Source organism: Erigeron canadensis, chromosome 3, assembly GCF_010389155.1.
Source record: "Erigeron canadensis isolate Cc75 chromosome 3, C_canadensis_v1, whole genome shotgun sequence".
In the NCBI taxonomy this organism is placed as follows: Eukaryota; Viridiplantae; Streptophyta; class Magnoliopsida; order Asterales; family Asteraceae; genus Erigeron; species Erigeron canadensis.
In genome coordinates this window covers 1,389,594-1,403,242 of record NC_057763.1, presented here as the reverse complement: position 1 = coordinate 1,403,242, position 13,649 = coordinate 1,389,594, and the positions used below count along the sequence as shown (strand labels likewise).

At 31.0% G+C, this 13,649-nt stretch overlaps 1 protein-coding gene across 1 annotated transcript; it reads left to right on the top strand.

The window, feature by feature from the left end:
- The first annotated feature begins 3,090 nt into the window (after positions 1–3,090).
- Positions 3,091–9,577, top strand: LOC122592415 (DNA repair protein recA homolog 1, chloroplastic). Its single transcript, XM_043764633.1, has 13 exons — positions 3,091–3,380; positions 4,789–4,880; positions 5,456–5,531; positions 6,042–6,104; positions 6,211–6,340; positions 6,473–6,558; positions 6,628–6,753; positions 6,871–6,975; positions 7,062–7,118; positions 7,205–7,267; positions 7,337–7,413; positions 8,133–8,205; positions 9,247–9,577. Exons 1-13 carry the CDS (start codon positions 3,150–3,152, stop codon positions 9,352–9,354), a joined length of 1,287 nt encoding a protein of 428 aa, XP_043620568.1. The 5' UTR covers positions 3,091–3,149; the 3' UTR covers positions 9,355–9,577.
- Positions 9,578–13,649: the final 4,072 nt, after the last annotated feature.

Here is a 13,649-nt window from a genome sequence, read left to right as displayed (position 1 = left end):
ACTTTAATCGTTTTAACAGTCAATTTATATTCTTATAAACATAAACAACGATGATATGTTATATACTCATGAAAACACTAAAAGAAAAATCATTTTTTGCGATCAACTTTTATGAGACGAAAATTCGTAAGAAACCTGCTAAACCACAAAAAAATATTTGTTTTTTTTTTACTTTTTTGGTCAAATTTCTTTTTTATGACGAATATTCTTCACATAAAAAATCAAATTTACTTTAATTTCATGTATCTTTTATATATTTTCTTTTTTGTGATAAAAATATTGGTCACAAACTTTTTTCTGAAAGTTTTTTGTCTTTTCTTTTTCTCGCATCGGAAAAATTTCCCGCCATTTTTTTGCAACCAAATTTTGTAAAAAAAAGAATTTTGACTTACCCGTCAATTTATTTGTGACGAACTTTCGTTACAATTTTTTTTTACATTTTGACTTTCCTTGTTTAATAAGTAATTATTTAAATTTAATAGTTCTATACAAAATTTACTGCTTAATAATAATCTAAATGAATGATAAATTAAAAAGTAAGATTATAAAAATAGTTATTAAAGTTTATAGTTTTATTATTTTATATTTGTTAAAAATGAAAATTAATTAGTTGTATTTGTTTGTAAATATAAGTTATTAAATAAATTATTGTAAAAAATAATACATAGTACATTTATTAATTAATAATTAAATAACAACTAATCATCTAAATAGAAATAATGTATATATTTTTATAAAACTTTAACTAAACAATGAATATATAATAATAATTCATATGATATCTAAAATAAACATTATAAAATGTATATTGAGGAATAATACATACATACATAATTGATCATACATACGTACACACGTACGTGTATATATATACCTCAACTACATGCTAGGCCATCTCTAATGGATTCATGGTTTCGACGTACAACTCGAGGCTTTATGATACTTTTCGGTGTGCTAATCCAGTTTACTCCCCCACAAACTGAAAGCACTTTGGTTGTGTGCTAATCCAGTTTACTCCCCCACCACCGGGCACTATAGATTCCACTAACTGACTAAAGTCATGAGTTCCGAACAACGGAAGAAAATAAATATAATTAAACTAGATGTCTTTTTATACACTATTTTGGGTTTATTCAACCCAACTTATATACAAAACTGCTTTACCTAGCTAGCTAGACTCATGACTCATGAATCGAGACCAAGCCAACCCATTTTGCCACTTTTTTCATGTACTGTAATTACCTTGTGACTCAGCCATGTCAGTCTTGTAATATCAACGGTAATTAATTCTCATTTATTAGATAGTAAGATTGGAGGGGTTCTTACAAGTATATTATATTATAATAAAAATAAATAAAGGTTTTGTTTGTTAATAGCGTGCATAAATAGTTAAACATTTTAATATAAAACTGGGGTAAACTTTTGATATAAAATGTATAATTGTTATTTTTATGTATGCTAATTGGAACCCTGTAGTTGTTAATTGTTACTAGTTACATGCCCACACGATGCGGCGGTGGCCATGACAGCGGAGATGATTATTAATATAAAATTAATTGATATAAAATAATATAGTTTACTTATTTTAGAGGTTGAAGGATGTATAATGTAAACAACTTCATTAAAAGTGTTATAAGTTTATTAAATTAAGATATTTAAATTAGTTCTCTCCTTTAGAGTGTAGCTTGGATTAGGGGTGTTCGTGGTCCTGTTTGGTCTGATTTTGACTAAATCTCAAACCAAACCAGGATTCGCGGTTTCAACTTATTTCAAACCAAACCGGACCAGGTGTGCTGTCAAACCGGACCAAACCAAACCATGTAAGCCGGTCCGGTAACGGTTTCGTGATTTCTTTTTTTTTTCATTTTTATCCCCAAATAATTTTATGCATATATATTCCGTATATATATTTTTTTCTTTCTTTGATAATTAAATAAATATCACGAACACTATGATCTTAATATTATTAATAAAAACACTAATAAAGTTACAATTATATTGTGTTTTATACTCACAAAATATGAAATATTAAAGATGATGAAGGACTCGACTCTTATAATTTTGATATTTGAGTGGAAAATAATGGAGTAATGAAGATGAAAAAAAAAATAAAAGGATAAACTAAAAATAGGAAAGAATGAAAGAAAAAGTAGATTTATATAATATAAATAAATGTTTATTAGAATATCTTATAATTGTCTACCAAATTTTTTTTATAATATATCTGAACTAAAATACCTGATAATATATTGCGCATAATACTAAAATATGTAAGTAGAATATCTTCGGTAAAAGTTGATAAATATGTGAAGTAAATATATTATATATATACATATATATATCTTTTGGTCAGGTCCGGTTTTGACGGTTTACGTTTTGCTCAAACCGTAACCGGACCAAGGAACCCGGTTTTTCAAAAATTAAAACGTCAGACCAGGCTTTAACAACTCAATCCGACCAAACCAATCCAAGTACACCGGTTTGGTCCGGTTTTGACGGTTTAATGAACACCCCTAGTTTGGATAAATGAAGTGTTTTTTTTTTTTGTTAAAAATGAAATGAATCAAATGAATTTTTTTTTTGAAAGGTGAATTTCGCTTGAGAACTTTGTGTCGCGATACGACAACGAGAGGTCTAACATACGTTGTCTTAACCGGGTCCGCGTTAGAGAGCTCCCTCGAAGTAGAAATGCCTATTAAAAATACCCGATGGGGGAAAACCTCTTACTAATCCGCCCGAAGGCATGACGATCAATAGGGGTAACCCTGCCTCCTCAGACTTGAACCTGGGTATACCCAAGCCAAGCCTTCATAGAAAAACTTCCTATGTACTTCCCAAATTTTGAACCCAAAACCTCATGTTTTTAAGGCAAATGCTCCACTTGAGCTAACTAAAAAGTACAAATGAATCAAATGCTTAGTTAAGATTAAGATTAGCAAAATCCATATAAATATATGAAAATTCTAAATGGGCCTGTCTCAAACTTAATTCTATAGCCCATTTGTTTTTTCACCAACTTCAATGTAGCCCAATTTGAACAATCTTTCTTTCTTTCCAACCATGGCTATTCCTCCTGCTTCTCTTCTACGTTTCATCTTTTTGTCCATATTTTCATCCCCAAAATTCAAAATTTCACGATTCCAAGCACCATGGATAGTATGATGGTGTTTTGTTCAAAACCCCATTACTTTCATCATTTCCAAATAAATATTCAAAAATCACCTCTTTCTTTCTTTAAATCCAAAACCCTTGTTAACTTTAATAGCTCAAAATCATCTTTGTTTGCCTCCAAAAAAACAACAAGTGTTGTTGTTTCAAATCTTGATTCCAGAGTTAATGGTGCTCTTTCATCTGACCCAGATTCTAGTTTTCTTGATAGAGTATGTTTTCGTTCAATAATCCCCTTTTCTTGACGTTTTTGCTTGTGGGTAGGCATTTATATTGTTGATATGATTATTTAGTTGCTTAAAGTTATCATCTTTATATTTTTAAAAATGTTTATTGTAAGTTTAAGAATAAGAATTGTACAGTGATATGATTAAGGTTAAGGTTAGTACTAAAATTTTACACTTTTTGGCTGATAAAAGTTACTAAGTTAGGGTCTTAGCCTCTTAGTTGAAATGTTTATAGAAGTACTTAAAGTTTAAATCTTTCCCTTGTTTAAAGTCTAGTTCAAGCTCAAGAACAAATTATACAATCATTTGATTGAAGTTAGAATTAGTACTTTTAATATGCATTTGATTTTTGATAAAAGCTACTTAATTACTGATAGTAGATATAAATAGATATCAATATTCAAAAAGCATAACGTTAATTAGTGATATTCAAAAAGAACACGTATGCTTTTCGGCTAACACTAAACTTATGCAAGAACTCTATAATGATAGCATAGCTTGAACTTAGTGTGTTAAAATGTGGGCATTAGGTTTACGTAAGTTATAATTGGCAATTTGGCATTTAATAGCTGTAGAGTTGCATGAATCCTAAGTAGTTAAGGACCAAAATTTCGGTGTTTCGGTCAAGGACTGGTAGAGGAAATTTTGGTAATTTCGGTAACTTTAATATTATGTAAAATATTATATATAATTATATATATTCCAAAAATATCACAATTATACACAAATAGCAGTTATATTAATTAAATACTTAATCTAAATATCAAAAGTCAAGCTTAAAAGTGTCAATACTTGATAGATTAGTGTTAATACTCGCAAAAATTAGTGTTTCTTATGTTGTATTTTAAGTTAGGACAAAAATAAAAAATAAAAAAAATCTGAAAAACTGGTATACCACCAAAATACCACCGAAATTTGGACCTTAATTTGACCGATTTCACCGAAATTCGACCGAAAATCCTGGTAACGAAATTTTGGACAGAAATCTTGACTAGTATACCAGTGGAGAACCGAAAACCGAAATACCACTGGTATACCACCGAAATTGACTACATAGCATGAATCACCTGGCAAGTATATTCAGGATATGAACTTCTTATACAAAACGTTGACATTAGGCGCACACTTTGTTAGATAAGTGCAGTTACTAATAAAGAGAGACTTATTGCTAGTGTCGATGTTTAGAATGATTTATATAAAACCAGAGGTGACATATTGATACATATAGTTATGTATATGTACATTCGGAAGTCTTGTAGATATTCTTTGGGTAGTTTTTTTATATGAGCATTCTCACACATGTTGTCTTACAGAACATTCCACTTTAAATAGCTTTTAAGGTGCATTTGGATTTAAAACTGAATGAATCAAACTCATCACATTGATATTGCAGCAAAAAGCATTGGAAGCTGCAATGAATGATATTAACAACTCATTTGGTAAAGGAAGTGTGACAAGGCTCGGAAGTCTCGGTGGAGCTCTTGTGTATGTTCTGCTTTTCCCCCGAATTTAAAAATCTTACACACATATGTGGTTTTGGAGTGGGGCCATTATGTGAAACACAGTATGTATATGTAGTTTTGATAGTTCAAAACTGTATGTTCATGTATAATTAATGCTAATATGACTAAGTTTTTTTCCGTTCGATCCCCTAGAAAGCTCAATTTTTTATTTTTTTTTCGTTTTTGAAGTGAAGTGGTTTGCAAGCAGTCTTTGTTAAAGGTTGAAGTTGGAAATAGGGCAGGTTGGTTAAGTGGGGTCAAAATTTGGCAGCTTGTTTTATAAATGCTATTCGTCCATTTCGACAAAACAGTTAATGCATAGTTTAATATGAAATATGAATACAAAAACTATTTTAACTACCATAATCATCTGATTATTAGATTAATTGATTAAGGAGGCTGTTTACATAAAGTAATTGAGTTGAAACTTGAAACTGACAATTCTACTAAAGTGAAATGTTTGAATTGAAAATGAGAATACTTGGCATTCTTAATCTTATGGCATAAACTCTGATTAGAATTGTGGGTCACTTACAAAACACCTTTTGCCTCTTGTAGTGAAACATTCCCAAGCGGTTGTCTCCCCTTAGACCTTGCATTAGGTGGTGGCCTGCCTAAAGGGAGAATCGTAGAGGTATTAATCCTCGTTTCTAATCATGCAATGCTCTTTTGTTCTGACCACTTTACTAATGAATGGGTTGGTTCTGGTTATGTTTATGTTTATCTATAGCGGGTCAAACGGGTTAAATGAAAACTTTATCCATAAAGGAAAGGGTAAGCGGCTTGAAATTTGATCAAAGTTATGTATAGTTTTTATTGAAATAATAGTATCACGCCAAAGTCCAAACACATAGTCGATCCATGAAAAACTGGACAAAGAGTGGTTTGGGTCAACCCCGACTGCTCCTGTTTGGACCCATACAAAGTTACTTGTTACGATATAAATTGTTTAAGTTTTGAGTTTTTACTTGTTACCAAACTATGTTAATTTGGGATATAGCATATAACTTAAGTAACGTAAGTGGAAATGATCTGACTGTGTGTAGTTTGTGCTTTATACCTAGAAAAGTATCCATATTTGGGTTTTTAGACATTGTTTCTTTTGAAGTTACTTATCATCTTATGAGGTTTTTGTGGGTTATAGATTTATGGACCAGAAAGTAGTGGAAAGACCACCTTGGCACTACATGCCATTGCAGAAGTTCAGGTTGACTTTGAAATTTTCTTCTAAGCTTTGCCTAGTCACTTTTAATTTAGATATGTTTTTTATCTCGGAAATTGATCCATGTAATTTTTTTTAATGACTCGTGCAGAAGCTAGGAGGAAATGCAATGCTTGTTGATGCAGAGCATGCTTTTGATCCATCATATTCTAAAGCATTAGGAGTGGATGTGGAGAATTTGATTGTTTGCCAACCCGATAATGGAGAAATGGCACTTGAGAGTACTAATAGTTTCTCTCTTCTGTAATTTGTATGAATGATAAGTTATGAATTGACTCATGAGAAATCATGTTTGTTGAGTCATTGGTTACCAAGATAATATGACGTATTAATAAACAACATATTATCTCCAGTTGCAGATCGTATGTGTAGATCAGGTGCGGTTGATCTCATCTGCATTGACTCTGTCTCAGCTCTTACCCCACGAGCTGAGATTGAAGTAAGTCAAACTATTAGCAGTCGAGGTGGCAAAAATTTTAAGTTTCTCATTGATTATTTTGTTATACAGGGTGAAATTGGAATGCAACAAATGGGTTTGCAAGCACGTCTTATGAGTCAAGCATTGCGTAAGATGTCAGGCAATGCATCTAAAGCTGGCTGTACTCTTATCTTTCTAAATCAAATAAGATACAAGGTTTGAATCTTCGTGAAGCAATAAAAACCAATATCTTTATGTGGTTCTTTAAATACCAGTTACTTTATGGAAACTTCTTCCAAACATACTACTGTACTTGTTTGGTGCTGAAATCAGATAGGAGTATATTATGGAAATCCAGAAGTTACAAGCGGAGGTATTGCCTTAAAATTTTTTGCATCTGTTCGACTTGAAATACGGCCTATTGGGAAGATAAAGTCGGTAAGCACACAAACTCTAATGTCTCTTTGTATCATTTGGACTCCAACAAATTTTGACGATATGGGTATCTATTGACTGTGTCATAGGTCAAAGGGGACGAGGATATCGGACTTAAAGTTCGAGTAAGAGTTCAAAAGAGTAAGGTGATTGACATTTTACTAGAAGTATTTGTTTATAGACTCTATAAACTATCAGACTGATGTATGTGCACTTGGCATATATTTTGTAGGTTTCTAGACCATACAAACAAGCAGAGTTTGAAATCATATTTGGAGAGGGAGCAAGCAAATTGGTTTGTGTCCCTGACTTTTATTCATATACACAAATCATTTGCGTAGCCTGATCTAATTTTTATATACAGGGATGTGTATTGGATTGTGCTGAAATGATGGACATTGTGTTGAAGAAGGGCTCTTGGTATAGCTATCGAGATCAAAGGTTTGTCCTTTACCTTTTTCAGTTGCTGGAGTCAAGCACCCAACAATAGTGCTGTAAGCACCATTTTGTGCAAAAAAAATTGCAAACCGTGTAGAATTTCATATAGCGACGTGAAAAAATACCACATATCCACAATTTTTATTTACTTTTGGCATTCAGTTCCACAATTTCTAATGACTGGTGAGGATTGGATATTGATATAATAGTTAGCGTACTTGTTGACTGCTGTTAGCAATAGCCAGATCGCATAATGGGTCAAATTTGGTTGCTTGTTAGTTTGTGTCAGGTCGACTAGCCAACCTTTTTTGTTCGTCTTTTAATTTTTCATTAGCAATATATGAATTTGCTATAATTTCAGAAAGTACATTATTATATTAGTTTAATTCTTTATCTAAAAACAGTCTAGGAAGTTCTATGCATAGAAATTGACTTTACGAGTTAGCGGCTTGGGCCATTTTCAACGTGTTTGACTCAGTTGAGATCAAGTAACCCAAAATACCCAATTTGTAAGTAAATGGGTCGTCATTTCCAGAAATCACCTCCTTTATTGTAGATAAGCATAAGCCGCAGGCTCTTTTTATAAAGCATTCAAGTTAACTTTACCTTCTATGTCATTGTTGATATATGCTTGTCCTATATCTCTCTCTCTCTCTCTCTCTCTCTCTCTCTCCCTATATCACATTTTTTTTGTACTTGTTTTATACTTTTTTATCATGGAGGTTGGGGCAAGGAAGAGACAGAGCATTGCAATACTTGAGAGAAAACCTTCCCCTTTGTGACGAAATAGAAAAGGTATGTTCATTAGTTATATGGCGTTCACACTTCTTTTCATCATTCATGATTTAATACTCATGGTGCAACATATGATATTGTGTCATTAACATTTTGCTTTAAACCCCTTGAAAAAGTAAACAATCTCTTAATTATTTTCTGATTTTCATAGTGTAGATATATTGCGTCTTGCACTCTTGCGGTTATTTGTGTAGGCTTTGGTGTTATTTGCTGAAACTAAGTGAAACTGTGCTTCATGATTTAAGTTCTGAATCATTTCTAGGATTTATGTAGAACATTAAATTGAGGTTGATTAAAAATTTATAATCTAGTAATCTGTACAAAGGAACGTCTATGCCTTTGAGAAACTTGCATTTTTAACCCTTTAAACTTTTTAAAGGTAATATATGATAAGCTTGTGAAATGAAAAACTTCTATTATGATGATTCATCTGTAGAGATGTACTACTTCTCAATGTGTACATACAAAATCAAAGGTTCCATACGGGTAATGGTTGGTTTGTTATCCATATTTGAAACGCCGAGGGCCTCTTGTCGAAACTTTCCACCATTTTTAGCTAATTGACCCTAAAAGCTGCATTTGAATTGGGACATGCAGAGTTACTGTAGTGAAATTTATTACTTGTGGGCGTAAACAGGCAAAGGTATAGGGAGTAATCTCATAGCAATGTAACTATACAATATTACCAACATAAAAATGATGTAAAAACTGGCCATTCATTGTCTTTCCGTATGAATAAGTGGCTAAACATGAGTTTGCAAAATAATTTTCTAATGATTGCAGTGGTAAAACATTTTAACGATGAACTGTTTTGGTTGAGAAGAATTAGTAGTTATGCTATATTGCTCATTTTGAGATACGGTACTTTATTTTTTGTGTGCATTTATAAAGTACAATGCTTAATTTTAGTGTCTATGCCAAATCGTTTTAAGTTTTCCTGCATTATTTTATTTGTTTAAATTTGGTAAAAAGTTCTCAAGACTGTTTCCTGAGCATCTTATGGCAGATCAAAATCCCACTTTGCTTTTCTTTCGTATGTAGCTTGTCAGGTCGGCAATGATGGATGGAACTGGGCAAGCAGTTGCTTCTTACGCTCGACAGTCAACACCACTAAATGAAGAGGATGAGTTACTTGAAGAACTTCAATGACATCTTAATGGAATATTTGCTAATCGGTTTCCCATACAACCCTTGGGGAGTTTGAACGTCCGTTCAAATTTTGCTTTTAGTATTTAAATTTTCTGGAAGGCTGTAAACGTGTAAAAAACTGTAGAAACTTGTGCAGGACATTTTGTAACCCTTTGTTCTCATTAAAAGCTTACATGTGCTCGATATTATTAATTTATTAGAGAGAATGCGGGTTGCCTACTAATTCTAGGTTGACATTTAGAGACACGGTAACTAAACTTTCTTTCACTTTTCGATTTTCATCTCTTTGTGGCCGGAGGTCCCTATTTAGAAGCAGTTTTTATGTCTTTGGGTAGAAGTACGAATGTCTACAGTTTACCTCCCTATACCCCGCTTAGGGATTGGGTCTTGTTGTTGTTAGTTTATATTGAAACTAATAAGTATTGTAAACAAATTTTTTGGAGATGGTTAGGTGTATATATTCCAAATATACTACTTACTTTTATGTGTATATATATTATGTAATAGTTCACTTGTAATAAGATGAGATAATCTTAAAAATGTTACAAACTTAAAAAATAATAATATGCAATTAAAATAAGTGATCTTTTGTAAACAAATTGTAAGCAATTTAAAAGATCAAAACATAATTTGTAATTAAGAATATAAGATGGGTTCAAAAGAAAATAAAGTGGTCCATTAAGAAAATGAAAACGGGTCCAAAGAAATAAAATGGTCCGTCACTATTATTTGCAGGCATTTTCGTACCTTTGTTTTTAATATATATATATATATATATATATATATATATTAATAGGTTGTTTAAGCTAACGCATTGCGCGAGTACCATGCTCGTCCCCTTAAATTATTACCTAATTTTTTTTTTCTAATTACTCGTATAAAATAATAACATGTGGAAAGATATTAGAAAAAAAACCCAAAGAAATCCACGTGTCACATTTATAGGGTTTTAATTAGGAGAATTTTAGACTAATATTTAAGAAGATTAAATCATTTTCTATTTTATAGGGTGATGATATATTCTCTTATATTATTAGCCTAAAAATTCTTCGAATAATAAAATGATAACATGTGGAAAAATCAATAAAAGAATTAGCCTAAAAATCATTCGAATAATAAAATGATAACATGTGTAAAAATCAATAAAAGAATGTTAGAAATAATTGTAGTAATCTTACCACCTTGTTTCAAACATATTATTTCCTAAATATTTTTTTTTTTTTATATATTAGTAGTATTCTTGGAAGTTTATGCATTTTAGTTTATCATAGCAGAGACAAATCACAGATAGTAAGAAATTTCAAACATTTATGAACGACTTAAAAATAAGGTAGTAGTACATGGTGGCATACTTGCATTGCATTGCCATAGTAATAAAAAGCCTGCCTCGTAAGAAAACATTCATATTGAAAGTATCTAAACCAATATTCGAGATATATGTTACATCAAAACTGTACATTTTGAAGGATGAATTCGATGGTCTTCGTCTTGAGGTTTTTCACTTTTTTCATTACTTTACCCTCCATCTCCCCTCCAAAAGTCCAAATCAAAGTGTTTTTTGTGATAAGAGTCACCCGAGTACTCCGTTCAGTTGTACTTTTTCGTTCATCATTTTTGCAAGACATTAAGTGTAAATAAGTTTGTCTTTCTTAAAAGAATTTTTTCATTTTTTGTTTTCTAAGGAAACATGAAAAGCAGAAATTTTTGGATCTTATGAGTGTTCAAATATATGTTTTGGATCAATTTGTTAGATAATTCATTTGTTTGACATGATCATTTGTTCATTTGTTGACATGATCATGATCATCTTTATGCATCACATTTGATCATAGTTGGTTACATTTCAGCGCATTTAACCATACATCTCAATTTTAATTGGTAATTTGTATATACTATTTTTGTTTTTGGCGTTTAATTCGTACATGGTGTTTGAATATGAGACAAAACATACCATGCTAGATTGATTTACTATATACATATACACTTCAATTAAGTGATGAAGTAAATGATATTTTTTTCACTCTTGCTCTATAAAGAAATATCAAACTTGTTATGTCGATATGAACTTGTTCCAAACTCTTGACACATTATATCCTTTAGGTCATAGGTCGTACCATTTGTTCATTTGTTGACTGTTCAAATATATGTTTTGGATCAATTTGTTGATGATTCATTTGTTGACATGATCATCTTATGACATGATCAATTTTTAAGTTAATCTAAATTCTAATCCCACCCTAGTTATGGTCATAACTAATATAACATGAGCTGGTTGCAGGAAAAGCATTACAAACACACATATTTGCTAAATTATAATCAATAACTTGACCAATAAAAATGGCGCCTAGTATCTCGACCAGACTTTTGGTAATTCAACCACACTATTTGCAACGATTATCGTTGCAAATAGTGGTGTTTTGTCCATATCCAACTATTTGCAGCGATTATTAACAAGGGCCCGTTATTACTTCGCCAGATCGATTTGCCATTACACATAGGGAGCCACACTATTTGCAGCGACTATCGCTGCAAATAGTAGTTGTGGTCGAGATACCAAAAAAACAATGGTGGGGATACGGGCTGCAAGTTTAACCAATTTTTTACTTGCATTTAAGATACTTGTACTCGTTTTTGAAAAAAGTTAATGGCGATCAAAGTATATCAGGCTGAGAGGAATGGGTTAAATGATAGGTATACCCTTTTAACTGTTTATGTTTTAATTAATTAAATAAAAACGTAATACAAACGAACTGTATTTGAAGGGTCAAAATTGTTTATCCAAACCAGAATGCATGTTTATATGGATAATCTTAAAACATTGTTTACGGATTTAAATGAAGACAGAGCATATGATGACTTGTAGATGTAGATTATGTAATGCTATAATTATCTTATGGAGTTATGGGTACATAAATTTATTTTACATTTTCTATTACATATATTTTCTATTTTTATAGATGTTTAAACCAAATAAATAGAATATAATTTAAATTATTTGTTGTTATTTTTTGTAAAAATAGCACGAATAAAAAATGATTAGTGAAGAGTTATACATTTGACTGGAAATTATTTTGTATTTTTTAGTAGTTTTTTTAAATTTATTCCATTCCTTTAAAAAAAAAAAAAAACATATATATGGATAATTATATATTTCATTACTTCTGTTATTTCATTTTATTCAATCCAACTAAACAAACTTAACAAACTTTTAAAAGAAAATTGTAAGCGGTCATTGTACCACCCTTAATAAAAAAAAATAAAAAATAATATGTTATATACAAAGCCCATATCTCCTTAAACTAAATAAAAGGAAAGTTTAATCTATTTTAGACTTGCATTTAAAGTATTTATACTATTTTTTTTTGAAAAAAAGGTTGCATTTCACAAGTTAAAAGCGTATAAAGTACTTATACTTTTAAATTAATAAGCACAATGCCCGCACCGCATGTCACCTCCACCGTCGCCGTCAACACTACCCGGCAGCCGCCAACGTCGTCTCTTTACATAGATGCCCTTTTAGTACTTTAAACATATGCCTATATTAAAAGGGAGATGATCCCTACACAACACAATTTTGTCATACACAACAATACATGCATCAAATAGTTGTAATGTACAACCTTTTAATGCACATATTATTGTGTATGGTAAAGTTGTGTTGTTTATGGATCATTTCCCATATTAAAAGTCATTAAGAAGGAGGGTGTCATGATATACCAATCCATATCAACCCACACAATAACATGTTGCTAAGTCATTTTAACTCTATCAACCCAAAAACTTATCATTTTTTACAAGTTATCATGATACAACCCATCAGTTAGTTTTATTTTATTTTTTGTTTTCATAATAAACAATTATACGAAAAACACACCACTTCATATTATTGATAATAAAAAGACATTTAATAAAAAAGTAATATTTAGTAATAAATAAAAAATTAATCGTTAAACCACTAGATTATATCTTCAATAGGTGGTAGTTGAGCAGCTACGTTATCGAGGTATGACATGTTTTGAGCCGCTACGTTCTCGTATCGAAGACATGAATGAGATTCTTCTGATAATAACTCTGGTAGTGCAAGGTACGACAATTGTTTTTATATCAACATTTTAAAATTAAAGTGTAAGGATTTATAGTACTTTTGTATAAAATTTTGTATTGTGATTTTAAAAATAAAATGTTATATGATAAAACCTTAGAGTAGTGTTCAATATTTCAACTATTTGATAAAATTAAATTAGACTTTAACAGTCAAAGTATATGGTATCACATACCGACTAACTCCAAACAAA